The following is a 23967-nucleotide window of genomic DNA, read 5'->3' as shown; positions in this document are numbered from 1 at the left end:
TATTTGATGTGTTCTGACTTAAAGTATTTGAAGATGAAGGTATCAGCAGGCAGCCTTCATTTACTTTTTGAAAAGCACTCGCTGGGGTATCTAAATCTACTCTGAACAAGCCAGAATCCTGACCAGGTCTAGTGCAAGTGTTCACATTACTCCTGTCCTGGAGTCCTTGCACTGGCTTCCGGTCAAATTCCGTGTAGACTTTAAAATCCTCATGCTCACCTACAGTATAAGGCTCTGCATGGCTTAGCATCTCAGTACCTGTCTGAACTATTATCGCCCTACTCCCCACCTCGCAACCTCCGCTCTTCAAATTCTACCCTCCTTACTGTCCCCCAAGCCTGTCTACATTGTATGGGCAACAGGGCCTTCTCCTGCTATGCCCCCAAGCTCTGGAACTCTTTGCCCAAGGATATCAGAGAGTCACCTTCTCTAAACTCCTTCAAATCCAGACTCAAAACCCTCTTCTTCAGAAAAGCCTTTAACTGGTTCCATTCTTCACCCCTCTGCTCTTCTTAGTACCACCTTCCACTGTTATTGTTATTGCTATTGTTGTAATTGTAATTGTGTCTTATCTTGTGAAATCTTCTTATTTATTGTGATTGTCATCCTGTAAAGCGCTTTGAGAAGCCACCTTTAAAGGCGCTATATAAAATATTTTATTATTATTATTATTATTATTATTATTATTATAATGAAGAAGCGTTGGGAAGACTTACGTGAAAGAAGATAACCTGGAGAAGAGAAATAGCAAGACACTCCAAACAGAGCAAGGGGAGAGGAATTTCTGAATGGCTATGAAGGCAAGGTTGAAGGGGGAATACAAGGCGGAGCCAAGGTGAATGTGGACAGAAGATATGAAGGGCTTTAATGCTGGAATTTGCAAAAGACAAGGTGCGTTGCAGATGCCAGCTACTGAAGACATTATGTCAGGAGACCCTCCTGATCCTGGAGAGCCAGTGTGTCTGCTGGGTTTCGAGGTCTTTTTAAAGCAGAAGCACCTGAACATCAGGGAGAAGTTGCTCAACTGGTCCAGTTAGCTGGTTACACTTGTTAAGGGCTAGGGCAGACTGAAAACCTGCAGACACACAGGCCCTGCAGGACCAGCACTGGACACTCTTGGGCCACATGATGCTTGTGATTAAATATGCTTAGAAAAGGAGTTGCTCACATTGCACACCATTCCATCCATTTCCTATTAAAGAAACAAAATAGGTAACCACATAATTGCATCTGATAATATCTGCAGAAAGGAACTGCTGTCCTGTGAAAATTCCAGAAAAAAACATTGATACCCAGCTTACCTGTTCTAGCGTGAATAGAGGAGTGATTGGTCAGCTCCCCGCTGCGTGTCAGGATGACCATTTTATACATCCTGCCTGCCTCCAGCCCCTTGAAAGTACACTCCTTCTGGGTGACTTTCCCGGACTGACGGTCATGAAGCGTTTCATCAGGATTGTACAAGAATATATCGTAAGCCTCAAACTCTCCCTCAGAAGTAGTCCAGCCGAAGGACAAGCTTTGAGTTGTGTTGCCTTTGACTGTTAAATTACTGACAGCTGCAGGAACTGAAATACAAACAAACATGAAAAGGGTTACATATATTAAAATTACTTTCTTCCGACTTCAGTATAGACCTTAAAAATACTCAAGCTGTCAGTTCATGGGCGTCTGAGGAGGACACAGCTGTGAGGGATTAAGGCCATCGTGGCTGACACAGCCCTCTAGATAGAAACCAGCGCTCTCTTTAATCTGTGTGAGGCAGCTGCAGAGGCTAGAGACGTGCACACCAGGGTTCTGTGGAAGAGCCCCAGACCGTAAGAGAGAAAGAGGTACACAGACTGATGGACGAATGAGCTTGAAGGGTGGAGAAGCAGTCTGAGGGACTTACTGTATGACTCTTAAAAGAAAAAGGGCACGGCTATGCTATAACTCCACATAGTCTTGAGATGTTTTTTTCTTTAGCCTGTAACAATACCTTACTACTGTTCTGTATTAAATAATAAATTGACAGAAGCAAAATTTCTTACACTTAGAGTAAAGTAAAATTATTCCCACCTATTCCCAAACTACACTTAACCCTATGAAAGAAGAGCATAGCTATACATTGGGGAATATGGCAGCTTAAAGGAATCCATTTTTTTAAATGCCCTAGAGAGGTATTAAGTTGCAATATTTTATTACATGTTCTTGCTTCTTCAGAAGTGCTCCTGCTGTAGATCCCTCCACTGACAGTGAAAATCTGAATGCGGTACTTCTTTCCAGGCGTCAGGTCATCAAACCTGTGCCGACTGTCGTTGGCCAGCTTGGACTTGTTAGCGACCAGGGTGCCCTGCTCAGTGAGGAGCTGCAGGGCGTACCCCTCTGCTGTCCCTCGAGCCGGCTGCCAGCTCACCACCAGGCTGCTCGTGGTGTACTTGTTATCTGCATGCAGAGCCGTCACAGATGCAGGGACTGGAGCAAGACAAAAAAAAAACACAGAACTTTTGTAAAGCGCTTTGCATCCCAGAAACATCCCGAGCATTTCACTTTGTAGAAGAGGATCCACTACACCCAACACTGAAGTACAGTGCACATGGTGACACATGACTGCCCAAGATCAGGTCAAAAGTGATTATTACTTTAACATCTGAACTGAAGTACTGTAGGTCAACTTGTGTATGTTAGCCAGTTCATTGGGGTTAACGCTTCTACTGTTAAGAACAGTTCCATGGGATCTTTAATGCTAAAATAGTCAGGACTTTGGTATAATGTCTCATCTGAGGAGGCACGTCACTGGTTTGAAAAGCACTGGTTTGGAAATTCAGGTCCAGTGGGATGAGTGCTGCCTACTGTCCCAGCAACAAAACCAAAAAAACAGAAGCAAGCAGGTTTTCATTAGACATCATTCATTCCGGCAATGACAAGGGTCAGCTAGCCTTGCTGCAAATGAGAGTGTCATGAGATAGCTTTCAAGTCCAACTTACAAAACTTTTACTTATTTATTTTTAATTAACTTTTTTTTAAAAGCCACTATAATTTTTACTTTATTTAAATTGTGCAAAATTGTTTCTACAACAAAATACTCTAGGACATACTATAAACTAGACTAAGACACAGGTATGAGAACTCTGTCTTTAACAAGGTTGTTCATTAAATATGGGTTGCTAAATTAATGACAATGTTACTCTATTAAACACTCATTATTTTAGCATGTGGTAATTAAGGTTTTGACTGAATGGGAATTAAATTAAAGAAACAATCTAATAAAAATACACTCATTTGTATTCAAGCAGAGTTTGAAAAACAGTCTTCAGAAATTGGTCAGGTTTTAAGCAGAGAGTACTCACCAGTGCGCCCAATGGCTGTATTGTTGTTGTGAAAGGAGCCGCTGATAGACTGTACTGTGATGATGTACTGCTGGCCCGCTTGCAGGTTCTGGAAGCTGTGCTCATACACATGCTTGGGGATGGAGGATGTACTCAGCAAGCGGTTCTCCAGGGAGATATACACAGAGTAGCTGTCTACATCCCCTCCGCCAGGTGTCCAGTTGATCTTTAGGCTGTCCGTTTTACCATTGTTGGTGACATGAATGTTCTTCACTTTACTAGGCACTGAAAGGAAGAAATTACAGCATTTCTTAGCTCCCTTCATAAAATCTTATTTTTTAAATAAATAGAGTAATCAGCTGAGGTCAGACCAACCCTGATGTTTTTTACGCCTTTACAACCTGATGGTCATCAACCCCTAGCATTCTACTTTCCCTGTTTATACTGTGTAACCGCAATAGCACGCGCTGGTCCTGTTTGGCCAGGGACAGGTATTAAATCTGCAATGCTTTCTGAGCTAGTCTCTTTTATACTGTGAAGTCGCTCAGTGACTCAATGGTCGCTGGTTCTCAGTTACTCTCGTGAGGAAAGTGAACCCTGACCTACTCCACCGTCTCGGTCTCTGGAGTGTTTCTATGCCGCCCTCTAGTGTTCTACTCAGATAACTACACTCCAGATTCCTGTTCTCCGTTACACTCTGCCTAGTGCTTTAAATTAATTCCAGCGATAAACTATATCTAATTTACCTAAACAGAGATTAACTCCTGTACATAGACCCCTTGCTTCAGTAAATTCACACTTCATAGAGAAAAAAAGCTAAGAAAAAGCCTGAGGACTTTTCCTTTTCAGTTTTGTTGATAGATAAATTCTTATCACTTTTCACATAGGTACTATAATTTGAAAACAAGATGATACAGTAAAGTATCTTTACACTGCATGATTAAACAATGATTGTGCTGTGGTCCCTCACCTGTCCTCCCTTCTATAATTCCTATCTGTTGGAGAGATCCACTAAATGTGGACACAACAATCTTGTAGAGGCGGCCCTGGGTGAGAGAGGTGAAATTGTACTCCTGTGCGGTGTTGCTAAGGGTGATGGGAGGGAAGACTTTCATGTCATTGAAGAGAAGCTCGATCACGTAATGATCCACATCTCCCAGTGCTCGGGACCAGGTAACACGCAGGAACTCTGTGCTACGGTCTGCCAGAGCCAGATTCTTCACAGCTGCAGGGACTACAGGATTACAGGAACACAGTGGACATATTACTTACAACTTATCCAGCAGAAACCAGAGACACCTCAAGAATGGGGACAACGCAACACTTAGAGGACACTTCTCTGTTAAATCTGTAACTCCATCCCAGCAGATTCAAGTGAGAACTAGTGTTAAAAAGAATTTTAGTGACAGGCAAGACCAGCTTTTTGTGCCCATGCATTTACAGCAGATAATGAAGGCCTTTATATATCGTCATATCTTTGGCAACTACGAAACTATTAACTTCTGAAATCTGTTTAAGCGGTAAAAGAGAAAACTATTTGTTTACTGCTACCACCATGCATGGAATGCGAAACAAATCAAAAACACTTTCAAAGATCTGCCATCAGCAAGATCGTTTTAAATCAGAATATTCCTAGATCATAGAGAACACGGTACATGGATGTTGTACATTATAGCACGAGGTTTAAAGAAGTAATGATGAATAGATTAAAAAAATAGTTTTTACTTACATGTTCTACCATCTGTTGATATACTCGTCTCATATTTTCCACTTATAGTACTGACAGTTACAGTGTACAATCTCCCAGGGACCACAGTTTTGAAAACACATTCTGTCTGTGACTTGGGCACAGTCTTATTCTGCTGAAAGTCGTTTTTGTGCTTTATGACTACCCGGTAGTAGTCAAAGTCTCCCTCTGCATCTTGCCAGTACACTCTCAAGTAGCCATCCGTTGCAGTGTGAATGGCTGTAGGCTGCTTAACAGCAGAGGGCTCTGCAAACAGAAAAGTGACTGTGAACAATCATCACATGAACAATCAAACCATTACATGAACAGGTTTTGTAGACATTTTCAGCCCCCCCCCCATCCTCATTTGCAGTACTCAAGCGCAACCAACAGCTGAGTTGATCTACTGATCCTGATACTTATAATGCAAAGCATGGAAGAAGGCGGTGTTGTGAACTTCTCCCACTTGAGGATAGTGAGGGTGGCGTGTGAAGTTGCTCTGCTTGTGGCGCCAGATATTCTCGATGACCTACGTGTCCGCTCCTGCACGACAGTGTGGTTCTCGTACTCTCCGCTGCGCGTGGTGATGGAGATGTTGTAGAGGCGGCCCGACACCAGGGAGTTGAACACCCATTCGTTCCTCTGCTTGGGCAAGACCCGAGTGCCGACGACCTTCTCCCGGTCGCTCAGGCTCGCGACGTAGGTGTCAGCCTCACCAGGGGCCGGCCTCCATGAGACGCTGAGGAAGTCCGACCGGCCGTTGTTGCTGACCGTCACCTCACCCACTGCCGCAGGCACTGGACGGGGATGGGGACAGGGAAAGACAAGGACGTCACGCACAGGGTCTACTAGCACCAATGATAAATACTAACAATGTCAAACAAACGAGATTTCACACTAATAGGACTGGTAACAAAGAAAACATCCACCTTGGAATCTTCACTGAGGCTGCCATCATATAGACACAAATCAATGCTTTCGGAATTCTGAAAGCCGACAGGAGAAGGGGCTTCAACTACAAACTTACAACTGTGATTACAAGGTTTGAGGTGATTTGACAACTTTAAATTGAATCTTATAATGCAAACATCAGCAGTTGAACAGGAAATTCAGCTCTCAAAAAAACTGACAAATTCTTTAACACAATCATGTCTTTTACACAACTTCGATAATGAAAAATCTTGTTTGAGACATTCTTTCTGCTGTTCAAGAAAGAACAAGAGATACTGTATACAGTATGTTTTTTTAAGAACTTTCATGTACAGTATACTAACAGCTGAAATGGCAAACATCCACTGAGAAAACAAAGTACCTCGGAAACAAAACATGCCGTTTGCCTTAAGATCTTCAAAAAAAAGAAAAGGTGGCCATTAAGAGCCAATTTGGGTCTGACAGTCCAGACATTGCAGATATCAGTCTGATCTCTGTCAGAGGCTAACTGTCACCAGTGTTCCTCAAGTTATCCAGAAATTGCCATGTAACACCAGTCCTCGGTTGGTTCTGTGTGTATGCAGTGCAAATAACAAGGTGGTCTGACAAGTGCTTGTTTCAGGGGACTTGTGGCCATTATATTTATTGTGTAGAAACCTGACCCGAGGTCATTCCTGACCTGTTTTAAACGAATACCTGTTGTACGTAACATATCAGAAACAACCAAAAGGCACAGATAACATTATCAGAAACAGACAATGTGTCACGTGTGTAAATATCTTGTACTGTTCTAATGCATATGCGATGGTCATTGCTAAATACATTTTCAAGGCAATAACAAAGATAAACAGAGCTATACATGGACTTTAAAACTATAAAAATACTTGGCTCAAAGCAGCATGGGGAGTGCACCTTGTACTCTATGTTTCTTCTTTGGTTTTCTCTGGATATGGCCTTTTTTGTCCCAAATTAAAACTAATGGCAAATTTCAAACTCATATTGCTGAACTGTGTTCTGACTTCTTGGATTTCTACCATTGCACCTGTCCCAGCACGAGGGCTGCAGCAGTGAACTGAACTGATTAGGAACCAATCAAGAAAATATGGACCAAATCCAAAAATATAGACCAAGATACCTTATGCAATGATATGAAAGGCCTGGCTTGACACGTAAACGTTACTCTTTTAGCTCTCGGTACTCATCATGTAAGATTTTTTAAGGACTTTGGAATAACGAGTAGTTACCATAACTGCAACTAAAGTCCTGTAACAAAGTCCATCAGATGTGGCAGGAAACTGGACAGTCTTCACACCAAGTCAATATGTACAGTATAACTGCGAATCAGTGATGTCCCACTGTACCTGTCCGTCCAACGGCTACAGTCTGCCGGGATGACAAGCCTCCGCTGACAGTGGTGACAACCACTCTGTACTGGGCTCCAGGCCTGAGGGAGTGGAAGCTGTAGGCCGTGGTGTCCCCAGGCACGCTGTCGTTCTTAATCACAATGCTGTCATGGATGAGGAGCACGCGGTAGGATTCAGTTTCTCCAGCAGCACGTTCCCATGTGGTCTGCAGGCAGTCTGTCTTGCCCTGGTTTCTAACCGTGAGCTGGGTGACTTCTGCTGGAACTACAGGACACAGAAGTATAAGAGCATGCTAGAATACGTCTGCTTCTTAAAACCAAAACCAATTTATAGTATTTAGGGAAGAAAGAAGCATATTTTCTTAATTTAAAAAAGGCCAGGTTGTGTCCCTGAGCTGAAATTAAAGTAAGGAAGTAAACATTAGAAGGAAAAATAAACACAAGTCACGTGAGGCACAAAGACAGACACCTAACCTACCAGTCCTTCCATTCACTGAGGTCGAGGTACTCTGTTCCCCACTTCTGGTCGTCACAGTGATGGAGTACTGTCTCCCCGAAACCAGATCATTAAATGTGTACTCCCTCAGGTCCCTTGCCAGTTCCGTTTTCACAACCAGGAGGTCCTCATGTTTCAGCTGGACAACATAGGCATCCCATTCTGAGAACGGGGCAGTCCACAGGATGGTCATAGAGGCCTTGTCTGTGTGCTTAACATGCAGCTGCTGAACTGGCAGGGGAGCTGCAACAGAGGAAGAAGGGGAATAAATTCAGCCCAATTTCATAAAAGTCACTTGGTTCTGCGATTTTTTGGAGACTTGAATTTGCTTTTCATTCTGTGAGAGAGCATGCATTCTGTACTTGCCATTAGGTTGCGTTTCAATTAAAGGTTTTCACAAAGCTTTTAGTATACCATACTCGAGAGAAAACAGTACAGGAAGAAGGGTGAAGGCTCAGAATGGAGTGATGCAATTAATGGAGTACCACAGGGATCTGCCCTGAGGCCACTGCTTTTCCTTACTCATATCAGTGGTCTATATTCAGGTAAAGGTACTGTAGTAAAATAGTCAAGTTTGCAAACAATACCAAAACAGATAATTAGAAAAAACTGTACAGAAATCGCAGACGAAAATCCAAAAGATTTAGATAGGATTCAAGACAAACCCCTGGTAGATGATATTTAATGTAGACAAATAACTGATACACTGAGCTTGAAAAGGCTATTTATGAAAAAGACTTAGGCATTTACTGTATGCTGACACATCATTTATTGCTTTCCGTAGATGGAAAAGGGACAAAATGTTTAGGATTGGATCAAGAGATGATTTCTTAAAATTTTTATTTTATTATTTCCATTGCCTAAGTGCAAGTAGACAAGTGGATATAGACAGATATAATGTTATAAATACAAATGATGTACAGTAATCGCAGCAAGTAATTCGTTTTGTTTTCTCTGATTGTTTATTATTCCAGCATTTCAACTCACTGACTTAAATAACATTCTGGTCCATATCCCAAACAGAGCTTCTGAGATTTGGTTCATGTTCCTTTGGGCAGGATGGAGATTGTGTTTTAGTGACTTACACTTTGCTTGGCAAAGTGTACCTTGTGATTGCTCATTTGCTGGGTCAGGGCTGTTAGGGTCTGATTGGAAGGTACAGCCGTGACTTTCTATAAAGGTTCTTTGTAACCACATCTTTGAAGATGTGACTATTATTTATTCAATTAATACAAAGTATTCTTAAAAAAATAAAATGCCACAGATGACAATTTGCTTTTTTTTTTTACAAACAATAGAATGTTTTGCACCATACCTGTTCTCCCTTCACATTGGACAGCACTGCTTAGTTGCCCACTCTCTACAATAACTGCAGCCCTGTACAGGCGTCCTGGGATAAGGTCCAGTTTCCTGAAGGTATACTCCTTTGTGTCCTTCTCCACTGTTGTGTTCACGATCGCAACGGAGTTGTTGTAAAGGAGAATGCGGTAATGCTCCCATTCTCCCCTAGGGGGAGCCCATGTCATCCTCAGAACATTCTCCTTACCCCGGCCCTCCATCAGTAACTGAGAGACTTTGCCAGGAACTGAAAAAAATAAAGAGCAGAACCATTCCTACTAGGCTGCATTGCTGGCTTGAATCACAAAAATAACAAAAGTGTATCAAAGCAAAATGTAATCTTTCTCTATTAGAGGTTAAATTACATCACTGCAGATGGTTAGACACTTCCCACAAGAGCACAAGACAATCATATTCTGTGTCCACAAGAAACAGGCTTACCTGTACTACCTGTGGCCTGTGCTTCATTCTGTAATTCCCCACTTTTGGTTCTAACAGACACAGTATACGACAGACCGGGGGTCAAGCTTTTGAAAAGAGCCTCAGAAACACTGGACGCAAGCTGTCTCTCTTCTTGTCGGGAGGATGAACGGGACAGAGTGACAATGTAGGAATCCACATCTCCCACAGCTCTTGTCCACGAGGCCCTTAGGCTGTCCTGGCTGCCGTTGTTCAAGAGTTTCAAATCTAACACTTTAGCTGGGTCTGAGAACAGAAAAGAACAATTTGCCCTTTGCCTCCAGTGACAGCATCAACAAGAAGCTTTGCATTTTTCCCTTTTAATGCCGTCAGTATACACAATCCTCAACAAAACCGTATCATTCTCTAAACCTTCTAGAATCTTACTAATACTTGTGTCAGCAGTGAGAATGTTCAAGGACATTTCCTATAAAGAAATACCAATAAAATTGTCTGAGCTTAAGATTAGCAAAGGTGATAATTTGGAGGGGCAGCTTGAAGTAATTTGATAATTCAGGCCTTAAAAATATAATGCAACTTGACCTATAATATACAGAACCATGAACATTTTGTTTCTCAGTTATAATTATAATTGTGGGAATTAAGATTTCATATCATGAACCCATTGACACCCGAAGCAGGCTCTTTGCTTCTCTTTTCAGCAGGGACTAAACCTGTTACTTGTTCCTTTGCACGATACCATTGATTCTTAAATAAGCAAAAGGGTTTATGTGTACAAATCAAATTCATTTTTTTAGATGCAATGGTGTATGAAGCAGAAAAATATGATTAAGAATCAGTGAATGTGTAACGCTAAGTGGACCACTAGTTTATACAATTAAGGGGGCTGGTAATGATTTGCCAGGATACTCTAGGCTCCTAGTGAATCAGTGAATCAGCCTCCCTGACATCTGCTAGCTGACAGTGATGTCAGCGACGGAAGTGCCTCTCCTCTCCTACCAGTGCTGAATCCCCTGTACGTCACTTCTGAGTTTGTAGCCTTTTAAAATATGAAGTGTTCAATGGATGAGTCAGAGGAGCTTGACTGAGGCTGTGTGAGTATGAGGGTAATCACTGCCACTCAAAGGCACAACTGGCTGTTTCGTAAGCATATAACAATAAAGAATAGACTCAAAACTACAAGAAACATTTCTGCTAAATCAATATTGTGTCCGGATGCCTTAGATGTGCTTGGCTGATCCCTTCTGTCTCCCTTTTGCTTCATTTCAAATCGAAGAAACAAAGTGCTTAAAAACAAAGGACTGGGAACATGGGAAACAATAGCATAAACAGAGCCAACCAGGCACAAACGGCCCAACCCATAAAGTGAGGAGGCAGAGAAAAGCAGAAGGAAGAAAATGCCGAAAAGCTAGAGCCAGACTTCGCAGCTCAGCCACTGAGGAAGGGCGGAGGAGCGGCTGAAAATATCTTGGAAACAATTCCAAAGCCCACGGTGTGTGGAAACTAAAACAAAGAGCTGGACATTAAGTTCATTAGGAGACCCCCGAATCCACCAGGGCCTTTGCACCTGCACTCCATTAAACGAAAGCCTAAGCGTCAGGTTAAAAAATTTTCAGAACCCTGCCAGTTTTCCCTGACACAGAATACCGAAGAATTCACAACTCTGCACTGTTAAATAGCTTTTCCGTTAGACACTTCCATTTCATATACTGTATCGACAGGAGTAAGAGAATCTTGTCTGTGCCACATGGTAACAATTTGTGAACACAACTGTTTGTTGTTTTTTTAAAAGCATTTAACAAGTTTCTTTACACAAAAATAACTAGTTAAGACAGGTTATAATGCTACCTGAACAACTCGTTCACATTGTCATGATGTACAGTAGTGGGTGCATTGATCACAGATGATATATAAAATACATTTCAACCCAAATTTCAGGTTGACAGTATATAGAAGCTTTCTTTGCATTCCTCAGTATGTGACAAACACTCAAATCTAGTTAGGGTACTTAGGTCACAAGAAATGATTCAAACAGTACCTGTCCTGGTTGCTTTGGAACTGTAATTTTGTCGTCCTGCAGCCTCTGTAACCACAGTGATGTTGTAGGAGTGCCCTGGGATTAGATTCTGTAGTGAATAGGAGGTAATGCGACTCTCCAGGGTCAGATTTTGAATAAGACTCTTGTGGTCTCTGAGTAGCAGCCTGTACTTAGCCACCTTCCCAGACCCTGGCTGCCAAGACACTGTCAGACTGTCTACGGTCCTGGAGAGCTGTAGGTCACTCACTGCAGAGGGAACTAGACAGAAAATAGATAATAAGCCAACAACTTTAAACACTATGACTCACAAGTCATAATGTGCTGTCAGGGTACCCTTCACACCATGTTTGAACTTTATTCTAATACCTTTCGGATGTCCAGATATTATAACAAGCATTAGGTGAATTTTCAAATCCTAAGGTGTGTTGAAGTAAAATGTATTATCAGAGATGGCAAAATCACCCCATAGTTAGCAATTCACAGCTCAAAACCAAAAATTGTATTAACATAAAATTGTTTTTAAATATAAATTCACTTTGAATCCTTTATTGCACATTTGCTTTTCCCAAACTGCGTTGCAAACAATCTTATGTAGTAAACATGACATAAAGGTGTAAAAATGTTTATATCTATGGCTCTATTTAAGTCACCAGTGCAGAGTATTTACAGTATACACAACTGAAAGACATTTTCCACAACAATATAATTATATAAAGGCACAAACTTTGATTTGTTTTAGCTAGATTGACGTGAACTGAAAACAATCCCATATATAAGAAAAAAATAACAACAATGTAACAGAGAAGGGGTCGATTTTGCTTCTTCATAAGCCATGCAATGTTCTGCCTTCCAGACTGCTATTTCCTTAGCTTACAACATTGTTCTTTTTAGTTTTATCTCTATCTTCTTTATTTCATTGCCATTATGACCTCCCATTTGTTTGCATTTCTTCAACTTTACCAGCAATAGAATAGTCATAGGAAATCATGAAAGACCTTTACCAGCTTATAAGAAGGGAAATCCCTAAAACACTTCTTATTTCAAAGGCAAATTTCAGAACACCTTCTTTAGAAGCACTCAAACGTTAACAATATATAAACCTTTTCTTGATAATATGAGTACTCCCCCCAACTGATTTTAAACCTTAAAAAGATGTAAATTTGGAAATCCATACAAGAGTTAGTGATTTAGAAAGCCAAGTATGGAATTTACTTGTTTAACTTGGCCCATAACCACTACCCAAGCTTCATTTTACAATGGTACCTCCCGCTTGTTATTTTCTTAGTTGCATCAACTTGTTAGAAATCTTCTGTTTGATCAACTGAAACTCAATAAAGGAAAAATGTACAGATATTCTGCCGACTACAAGAAAGAAGATTCTTTGAGAATATCTTAGTGACAATTTAGATATCTCATTAGCACCTGAGGGAAAGACAGTGGCGAAGTGGTTAGTACTGTTGCCTTGCAGAGCTGAGGCTCGTGAGTTCAGATCTGGACCTGGCAGGTGATCTGTGTGGAGTTTGTAGTGTATGTTCTCCCTGTGTCCACTTGGGTTTCCTCCAGGTGCTCTTTTTTCCTCCCCCAGTCTTAAACACTAATTGGCTTCTGGGAAAATGGGCCGTGAGGTGTGAGTGTGCTTGTCAGCGTTTTGTGTTTGTGTCTGCCCTGTGATGGACTGGTGTCCCATCCAGGGTGTACCCTGCCCTGTGCCTGTTGCTTGCCAGGATAGGCTCTGGCTCTAAACTGCCGACCCTGAATTGGACGAAGCAGGCCGAATGAGGATGGATGGAAGTTCTACCTGTAGAAGCAGTGGTGAGCACTGGACTTGAGGTCTTGTTTCCTGCTAACGCCACAAGGCTCACACGGTACAGGCTGCCCGGAGCCAGGTCGGAAAAGCTGGTCTGCGTGGCGCCTCCCCCAGCGATACGAACACTCTGGGTGTCTCCCGTGTCTCTGTCTCGTACAGTGACTTCATACCAATCCACCCTGCCAGGAGACGGAGGCCATGACACCTGCAGCCCTGTACTGCTGCTCTTCTCCTGGTGGAATATCAGCCTGGCAGGCTCTTGAGGGTCTAGAAAGGAGAAAAAAATATTATGACCATCAATTAAATATATATATATGCATCAGAGCAAAAAATGAAAAGCAGCGAAGTAACCTCCAAATAGGATGGAGCACATTTTCATAACACGCTAGCTGACAAAATGGTAAAACAACATACGGTTGATATATTTTGATTAGATCAAATTTCTGTGTGTCCACCCAGACACCCAATCTCCATCTGCTTTTCCTGGTGTCACAGCAGGCTTTTGTGCAGCGCTGGCTATACTTTATTATGACTACTGCCGCTTGATCACCGAGCTCTACAGTAACTTGCTTCGTTTTGGACAGCTAGTCATTAAGTGGTAGAACACTTTTAACTTTTAACACTAAAAGTGGCTGCATTGAAATACGCTGGGCGACGCTAACTGATCAGTGTTTCCCAATATGTTTAGTTCCAAGTATGTAGCTGATTCATCACTCCTTGTCAAGGGTTGGAGGAATCGTGTAACCCTGCTGTTGTCATATCAGCAACATCCAACACGGTCATTCGGCTAATTCACTTTCACATCTGTTTGAACTACTTTCCCACCATTCCTTCAAATCTGCCGAACAACCCTGCTAATTGAGGAACAGAGATTCCCAGAGTGATTACAGAACGTATGTCATCAAGAAAACAAATCACAAAAGGAAGAATGGTGAAAGGTAAAAACAGTGTTTACTTGACTAAAAATCTTATGTAATTATTAAAACACCCAACAGAAAACATTATCATTGCCTGGGCTGAGTTGCAGTTGACTTATTTCATCAGCATTATCACTTCAAGCTGAAGGCCTCTGCAAAGTTCCTCAGCTCTTCACACTCATATCTCTTCTAGAAATGTTTTAATTTAATCTGCCCACCTCCCAGGAGTCCCCTCTTGTAAAAAAATATTTAAAAAAAATAAAAAAAGGAGTCCCCTCTTGTCTTGTGGTTCCAGTTAAAAAAATATCTTAACCAATGATTAAGTCTTACTGCATGTACAGTACAGTATTCCACTGTCACGTGAGTTTCTTCACACTTCCAATAAAGTAATAAGAAACTCCTTTGCTCTCTTATCGATTTGTGTTATTTTCTGCACTGTCTTTTCTTTCCAATCACTCATCCTTCCACGCTGTTTCGTAGCTTCTGTATCACCCTTGCTTTCAGAGTTCAGGCAAACCATTTAGTGTTTATGCATCCGTTTTGTACACATCTCTATAAGAACAACAGGGAACACACACTGGCCAGACTCCTGAGACATAATACCATCTCTCCCTTCAGGATTGTATTTATTATTCCTAAAGCACTCCATCCCAATCTGCTTCTCTATTCTGAATGTCTCACACACTATAACAGCTCCTCTCAATAGATGCTACCACAACTTTTTCTGCCATTTATACCAGTATTAGCATATTGTAAAATAGTAGTTCAGGTGGGTAGCTGCGTCAGCATGCGTAGGCGGTAAAAGAACAAGTAATAGGTTTATTCCATGCTGAAAAAAAGAAGAAAGAGAACACAACGTTTCGGCCGTGGAGCCTTCTTCAGGTGTGAGACCGTCACACCTGAAGAACGCTCCACGGCTGAAAAGTTGTGTTCTCTTTCTTCTTTTTTTTTCAGCATGGAATAAACCTATATTGTAAAATAGTCTAAAAGGTTATAAAATACATCAAATTCTATATATACGGATAGGGGCAATTTTGTTCGTGAACACAAATGGCCCAAAAGCTGATCACTGTGATTCCAAATCAAGTGGAAGCAGAATATTGTATGCTTTCATGTATAAGATGATTAGGTTGATCTATTATAACTGATTGCTTATTTAAAACACTGCAGCACTAATGTTATATGTAAGCAGTTGACTTCTTTACTTTTTATTATTTCTACACATTCTTTATCTCTCTTATTACAATCATAGGCTGCAGTAAGGCTTTTAAGTTACGTTTTTGTTCTCTTTAGGTATAGGTTACCATTTTGAGTGGTGATGGGTAGGGTGAAGCTGAAGCTGTTTTGTTCTGTTTTTTGATTGCTGATTTGTGAATGTGTAGTTTTCATAAAAAAGAAATATAAGAAAACAGCTGTAAATTGGGAATACAGTTAATAGGTATATAAAAATTGGTCAAAAAGATACAACAGGAAAAAAAGAAGAAAAGGAACAGTGAACAGCCAAACTGTTATGGCAATTTCTATAAACTAAAATATGTTAAAATAACCTATTCCTTTTTCCTTTCTATTCTGTCTTTTTTATAAAAGATCTCAAATGCGATAGAATTGTTTGGCACAAAATACAGGCTTTCTCAGGGAGCTGAGATTTTTGAGTGTGTGCTGAGTAAGTAGGAGCCACGCAGGAAACAGCCCAAGAAAGCAAGACCTTTAGATACCGAGGAGCAGCTGAGCCAGCTCCACTGGTTCGTGCCGGAGAACCTTGAGCCTTTCTTTATGGCTTCCTCCTATGGCGCCCTACTGTAAAAGACCTTGCTGCTCAAAAGTTCATCAGCTTCCGAAACCCCGCAGCACATGAAAAAGTAAATGACAGCTCAGTTTTCAACACAATGGCGCTGAATACAATTCAAAGCTCCCAATGAGAAGAAACGTACGCCACACAATAAACCGCAAGAGTTTCCCTGAAACAAAAGTTCGTGCGACTTCAGAAATAAGTCTCACGCTAGACGTAAAAAGGAACTTGGTTTCAAAACTCAGAACTCTCCTGATGTAGAGTCTGTAATTCCTAAAGTCCTGTTGCAGTTTCCTTTATGCAATTAATAAGGAATGACAGCCCATCATAAACAGTTTCACACTGCAGCCAGGTGGATTCAATGTTTAGTCAGCAGGGGGCAGACTGTGGAATTCAAACCTGCACCCACTCTTTCTGGGTACTCACCCCAATTTCTCTTTTCAACCAAGAGATAGAAACTTAAGCGCCTGTGAAATCTACCTGGGCATGACCTTATATCACTTAAGGCAGCGTGTCTGTCCAGCTTTGCGTTTTTTACATAATGTTGCTGGAACAGTGAGAATGAATACTACCAGAGACCCTGATTCACCCATGTGTATTTATTTCTGCTAAATCATCCCTTTCTTAAAATGAATACAAATGATCTAGAACATGTGCTGCTTTAATATATGGAAATGTTTTGTTTGCACTATTAAGTTATGGGTGAATTTTCTATATGAGATAACCACTACTGACCTTTTTATTTTGCTGCCTTTTCCTTTTGTTGTTGAAATAAAAAAAAAATCTGATTGTTTTATCATCTTTGCTTTCACAGTTTTGGAAGGTTTCTGCAAAGCTATGTGGTATTTTAATCAAGGTAAAGCATATTTCGTAGTAGCGTCACCTATCATGTATTAATCCAGCCAATACATTTAACTTCAAAGAGGGCATGTTTCATTGGAGTACTGTACGTACCAATGTTTTGGTTGCGTGCTTCGAAGGTAAAGTTCAGAAGTGCACACTTTATCTAATCTATCTGCTCCACAAAACAAAACATTTAGTCCTGCTGCATCCGTTCGTACAAAGGAACAATGAGACTGGGAAATGGCTGGGTAGAGGGAGTTCTGTCTGGAAACAAACACTTAAGATTAGATGCTAGCATTGTTATACACTTCTCCTCTGGACTGTGTCCAGCATCTATCAGACTGTGAAAGGCATACTTCTAACTGCTCTATCAATAACTGCATTACCACTCTATTTCAAAATGGCAATGACTGAAATATAGTTTTACACTGGTTTTGAAAGCGCTGAAGGCAGTTTGTCACACTGAGTGGTCTTTACACCAGCTCACTTTTTTATAAGACAGCTTCAATTAAAGATTAGACAACAGAACAGAAGATGATATGGGAAGAGAATGTAAAAAAAACAAGAAGGATAAATGAAAATGGCATATTTTCATGGTATTTTAAAACTTTTTGAACTACACTTTTTAAAAGTTTTCTGCCATGATAAAAACAATAAAGAATATTGATCCAAAGCATTCTGCATTAACTACAGTACATTATTTTGGAATGGTATTATTAAGCAACAGTTAAAACTAGTCCTGGCAGATTCTTGTACTCTTAAAATACTTCAACATTTCAACAAAGCAGTGAACATCACTGACACAATTTCTGTAGTTATCACTGGTCTAAACCATGTCTAGACGTAAGCTGGCTCATTAACTTCATCGTGCCTACAGATTTAGTACAGGTGTCAAAGCGCAAAATGGCTTCTTCCCTTCTTTATACTTCATACTAGCAAACAAGATAAAGCAGATTTACTGTACACAAATTTCCCCTGAGAGGCTAACTGCAGGAAACCTGTGAAACAAAGTGATCCACTTTTCAAAGAGCCTAATCACACCTGAGACACAAAATCATCAAGACATCTTCACACACAACTGATGCACTTTGCTGTGTGCCAAGTAACACAAAAAAGGCTGGTTTTTACATATTTGTAAACCCTAAAATCTGGTACCTACAAAGGCAAAAGAGAGCTACTGTATGAGCTACTCTATTTTATGTAAAAGAGTGATGATCTGATTACCTTAGTATTTTCTCTCAAAACAGTACTGTACATTCACTATAATCTGCTATATGACAATGTTTGCTTGTGACTTGTAGGAACACTAGAGCACATCCAGTACATGACCTCTTTTTTTGCAGACGTGTCTAAAGGCATACACAAATGTATCGCCAAAGTTCATGCTAACAACTAAAGTTTTAGTTTTAGGCCACTGAAGACAAAAAAACAACATAACTGCTCAAAGAAACTGGGATACACACACATTTACAGTAGCTAAACTGCAAAACCATGACAAGGAGCGCTCCTAATATATATTTTTTATCAAGAATATCAGAAAACAATGCAATACTGCAGGGAATCAAGAATACATCAAATCAAATCCGTAGTACAGCCTAAAGAGTAGCTTATAAAAGTATATAATATGAGTACAAAATCATAGTATAGTATATGAAACAGGATTACACAAAATCGTTAACTTCTCAGGTAACAGTAATCATCACAGTTATGACTACCTTATACCCTTCAAGTTTATTCTAATAAACAAACTGTTTTTTTTAAATCAATATCCGGAGTAGAAAGCAGTTAAAAGTATAAATACAATAACTAATATTAATTAGTAGCACTAGTCAAATACCGTTAATAACCTAAAAAAGAATACAAATTCAATTTGAAATCTATGATCTGAAATGACACAATGCATCGCGGCTTTGAAATCATTATTAACTTTACAACAACCCCCAAAGGAAAAGACCGGGCTTACAGTCTAACGATTTCAGTTCTTTTCACAGAATACTGTAGTTTCTTTAATTTATACTTCAATAAAAATGCGATGACCATACCATACTTTATATTGTAATAAGGCAAAACCTTCGCGGACTGTTAGAAAAGATGGCAAATAGTTTGCCAATTGTTTAATAAAGATTCAGATATTTTGTTTTAAAGATGTTACGGTTTCTTTTTATTATAAGGGGAAACATCCAACTGCTGTACCAACAAACAAGTTAAAAATTCGTTGTACTTGTATGCTGTACTGTACATACTGTACAAATTTACATTTTTTTAAATTAAAAACATGAACCGTTGACTGCTGGAAATAAAATAACGCTGGTATTGTTAATGAAGAGTAAAAAGCAAACGTAACCAAGGAACAAATAGTGTCCCCAATACATTAGCACAATTCTGGTAATATTTTAGCTCAAGTAGATAATTATATTCACTTACTGGTTTGAACTGACACGTTGGTCCGCTCTGTGACTGACTGAACTCCCAGGTGGTACAAAGTACCAGGCTCCAATCCCCTAACCTCGCATTCGTAGCTGAAGTCGTATCCCACGTCTCCAATGCAGTCCGAGATTTTTGAATTGTTGTGTGCATAAACAACACTGAAATTGCACGATTCGGCAGAGGATATCCATTTTAGCAAAACAGAGTCGTTGAAAACAGTGGTGTCAGTTAGGTTTACAGTACAGCGCACAGCTTCTGTAGTCCAGTACTGCAACACAAAATGTAAAAAAAAAGCTGTTAAACAAACGGAAAAAATAATTATTAAATTAAGAACTTTCTATGGAATTTAGATTATATATTATTCAATAAATAAGTCCTTATTTCAATTCAACCTACCCGTTTTTTTACTATAAAGACTCGTTCAATTATAAAATAATGTAAAAGGCAAAGAGCAGGCTAATCAGACAGGTACAATCATATTTTCCTCACCTGGAGAAAAGTCGATGCTACAAAAAGCAGGCCTATTAGAAAACCAGCTTCACATCTCAGCATTGCGATTTCAGTAGTTTTAAATTATCCTTTACCAGTTCAATAAATAATGATTTTATACCTCGAAACAGCATCTACAGTATAGAATTAATAACTTAACTGTTAAAATATCTCTCTATATAAAATAGATATAAAGACATGTAGTTGAAATTAGTGCAAACTTTTCCCAGGTACGATGAATCCAGTTTCCGATTTTAGACTAATAAAACAAGACACGACGGTTCTTCAGAAACCGTGTTGGTATCTATAATTGCGGCATTTAACGAGCATGCTGGTGGGCATTTGATAAGTAAATACAGCTCGCAGCCTCCTGCGATTCCCACGCTGCCATTGTGATACAGTTACTCTCTACAGTCTCTTTCATTCACTTCCTCAATCAAGAGTGAATTTCCTCGGCTCTTTCCAAATTATTAATCCAGACCTGGGATCGCCAATTGCGCAACAAGACAACGCCTTCGAATGATAAATTCAGTTTCCATACTCGGAAAAAAAACAGTAATTTTTCTTGAGATCAAGCCGTTTTTTCCCTCCTTCAAAAGTTATTAGAGTTCAGTTCTGTTGTCTAATCTAATTTTGGCATCCAGGTCTTGCCCACAGAGCCCCTCGTCAATTTCTTGTAACGTCTTAATTAAAAAGAACAGCTTTAGACTTTCACTTCTCTAGAAGTCCAATACCTGCAGCCATTCTTCAGCTGCTATTCCAACGCTCTCTCGTATCCCACCCTTCTTTCCTTCCTGTCTCTCACTTTCTCTGGAGACCAATTTCTTTGTCTTCTTTAAGTCATTTTATGCACTCCGAGATACCTCCCGTATTTTCTGTACATGTCTTTAAAGGCATTTAAAATGGTTCCTTTTCCAATCAAAAACTGCCAAAATTCGGACGATTCGGATTCAAAATACGATGTTTTTCTTAGGCAACTCCTCAGCCTTCTAATCATTATTTTTAGTTTAAACATTATTCAGAACTGTTTAGCCTATACTCAGTATAGCAAGGATTATAATGAAGATTTTAAATTAATATTGAATTAAGTTAAATTACTAGTACCTTAAAATTTGCAACACTTCTTTATCGAGAAATAGATATTTAATCAGCAATAGAAACTGTAATGTACTGTATACTGCATAGGTTATCAACAAAGTAGATGTAAAGGTTATTGAACAAGCATGTTTTTTTAGCTGTTGTGGTACTCTTGATAATGGGGTATTAATTATATCACAGAACCCTTGATATCTACACTTTATTTCAACTCATACCTGAAACCTTTAAGTGAATAAATGCAAAAAATATACTTAAAACAACCATTTCAACAGTGTTGAATAAATAAACATGATTATTGCCTTTTGCACCGAAATATACTGTACAGTACAGTAAGTACAGTAAGTCACAAGCTGTTTCCCAAAATATGCTATTTATCACTAAATATATTACTTTAATCTTGTTTCTGTTTTTTTTTTTAAACTGCAATGCTCACACCTGTACTGAACTTGCATTGCACACACCCGGTGTAGAGAATACAGTCAAATGTTTTACACAGAGTGTATTTTAAATAGAAGTAGACCACTATACGGGAAAAAACCCTAAGTTTCTCAACTACAGCTTTATACTTCCTAAGTTTGGAGTTTCACTGAAACAATGATTTGATGAGGTCAGACTGGTCTAACTGAACAAAAAACACAAAACGTTCAGCTCCCCACATCTACCGCTTAAACAATACTGTTTGTGCAAACGAAAGAGACAAATTTAAGCAAAACTTTCTTTAATTTAATCATTTTAGGGTGTATGGGTTAGCTTAACTTGCATTAAATGCAAACGAGACTACAGACTCTGTACTTTGGGTATTGTCTGAACTCCTCATTTTTCAAACATATTTCTTCAAAGGCGTGATCTATAAAAGGAGAACAGAACGGAAGGGAGCCTAGGAGAGGCCGGATGTGCCTAAATAAGAGCCTCTGCTGCTGCTCCCAGATACTTTTTCCAACATTTCCTGACATTTAAAAAAAAAAACTGGACTTGGCTTTTATCAAAAGGAAAACACAACGTACGGAGATGAAAAGTGTTTAACTCACGCAGATCATGACTATCACAGATACAACAGTGTGGCTCAACAAAAGAAGTAAGTACCTTGCCAAAAAATATTACAAAAAGGGAACGAGTATTATGACTGGAGGTACAATTATAATACTGACAGGAGCAGGAGAAAGCACATCCCAGGGAAACACTCCTATCTTTCATGAAATGAAATGCTCACCTACAGATGCAGTTGATATGATGAAGGTTTTTATTTTGAAAAGTGATAATCAGAATCGCTCTCCCAACAAAGAACTTACTAATCATATCAATTCTGACCACATTTACAGTATAGAGCAGAAGTCATAGCCAATGACGGAAACAGTGTGCAGAAAAAAGGGCAAGTTCAAATACCTCTCTGTAGCTTTCCAACAAATCAAAACCTGTTACAGAACTTTGAGACGATTTTAACTGCTCTACTTTGAAGACAGATCCACTTAATTTAAAAGTATAAAAACTGAATACACTATTATGATATTGTGATGATGCTGTTGGGGTGTTAAGATCAATATTCCGATGTTGAAATATCACATGATCATGCAGAATAGCATATTCATGGCATGAGCATCACCTGTTTCAACTGGCTACAGAAATATTCCAGGATCTTTCTCACATTCAGTCTTCATGCTACACTGTGGTATGACATATATAATAGTATCCAGTAGTTTCCTTTTTAAATAAGTAAATATGAATCTATTAGCAGTCTACAACACATTATCAATAACCAATAATCAATGTACTCATTACTTAGGTTTGAAATATTTTAATTCAAAATAAAATAAAAACACGTATAAACGAGGATGCAATATTATGTTGTCTGTATATATGTTTGCCATAACTAGTTAGTAAGAATTCATAGCTATGCTTGGAATTTTATTCTTGCATAACTTTGGCATACATACATAAGATAGAGAATAATAAAAGTTATGCCATGAGCACTGATAAGCAATTCTTAAGGATCTGTTCTTTGATTGTGTGGATGATACTAGTAATTAGTGTTCTCTGCTATCTAATTAGTTACCCCATCCACCATCAAATATCAGTCCGTACTCACCTGTTCAGTTGTGACAGTGGTGGAGTCAGTTGCTGGCCCAGTAGGTTGTGTTGTAACAGAGGAAGTTGTAGTATGGATAGGTTCAGTTTCAGGACTCGTTGTAACAAATCTTTCAGAGGCCACATATGTGACAGTTTGTGTCTCAGTAGAAATCATATTGTTAGGAGGAACAAAAGTCAAACCTGTGGTCAAAACACTGTTTTCAGTTAGATCTGTGCTGGTGACCATCAATGTGGTAGAACTTTGCAATCCTGTACTAGTGGTTGCAGTGAGTGTTATAGCTTTATCTGTATGGAATATATCTGTACTGGGAGCAGCGCTAGACTCTGTAACTGTAGCAGTAATATCAGCTTTCCTTTGGTTTGCAGTTGTGCTCATAATAGTTGCTGCAGTGGTGCTATGTACAGGTATTTGGGAATTTGTACTCGTAGTTGTACTGGCCGTACTAGTACTTGTACTAGTTGTACTAGTGCTTGTTGTACTAGTTGTACTAGTACTTGAACTAGTTGTACTAGTGCTTGTTGTACTAGTTGTACTAGTACTTGAACTAGTTGTACTAGTTGTACTAGTACTTGTACTAGTTGTACTAGTACTTGTTGTGCTAGCAGGTGTAGACACAATTGGTGTAGTTCGTTCTGCAGCAAGACCTGAAAAACATAAAAACACTTGTTAAATTGTGTTCTGTTTTTAAGATTGACACAGAAAAGTAAAATACAGTAACTAATTTAATCCAACACCGGCATACTGTATCAATTTAGACAAACCTTCCACGAATACAAAATGCTCAAAGGGTCCACGATTTGCCTTCCACAACAAATTTCTGCAGAGAGAGCTAAGAGACCAAAGACTGCTGATCTGCTAGAACCAATCCTAGGGTCTTTTTGATTACACTTCACCT

General features: G+C 39.6%; 1 protein-coding gene across 2 annotated transcripts in view; it reads right to left on the bottom strand.

The window, feature by feature from the left end:
- The window catches only part of ptprb (protein tyrosine phosphatase receptor type b), a 57762-nt gene that overhangs the window by 28580 nt on the left and 5215 nt on the right, over nucleotides 1-23967 (bottom strand). Inside the window, exons 3-16 of one of the 2 annotated variants that reach the window (XM_069192290.1) lie at nucleotides 23070-23716; nucleotides 19397-19667; nucleotides 13415-13690; nucleotides 11617-11874; nucleotides 9600-9863; nucleotides 9136-9405; nucleotides 7803-8063; nucleotides 7323-7589; nucleotides 5565-5828; nucleotides 5035-5298; nucleotides 4276-4539; nucleotides 3327-3590; nucleotides 2182-2451; nucleotides 1302-1565 (exon numbers count right to left, since the gene is read on the bottom strand). In XM_069192290.1, coding sequence (XP_069048391.1) covers nucleotides 1302-1565; nucleotides 2182-2451; nucleotides 3327-3590; nucleotides 4276-4539; nucleotides 5035-5298; nucleotides 5565-5828; nucleotides 7323-7589; nucleotides 7803-8063; nucleotides 9136-9405; nucleotides 9600-9863; nucleotides 11617-11874; nucleotides 13415-13690; nucleotides 19397-19667; nucleotides 23070-23716 — 4104 coding nt within the window. Of the gene's footprint in view, nucleotides 1-1301; nucleotides 1566-2181; nucleotides 2452-3326; nucleotides 3591-4275; nucleotides 4540-5034; nucleotides 5299-5564; nucleotides 5829-7322; nucleotides 7590-7802; nucleotides 8064-9135; nucleotides 9406-9599; nucleotides 9864-11616; nucleotides 11875-13414; nucleotides 13691-19396; nucleotides 19668-19888; nucleotides 20631-23069; nucleotides 23717-23967 lie in introns of those variants that run through there. The other variant, XM_069192291.1, reaches the window with a different exon arrangement.

This window comes from Lepisosteus oculatus, chromosome 7 (genome assembly GCF_040954835.1).
Source record: "Lepisosteus oculatus isolate fLepOcu1 chromosome 7, fLepOcu1.hap2, whole genome shotgun sequence".
NCBI lineage: Eukaryota > Metazoa > Chordata > Actinopteri > Semionotiformes > Lepisosteidae > Lepisosteus > Lepisosteus oculatus.
This window is presented reverse-complemented; position numbering and strand designations above follow the sequence as displayed.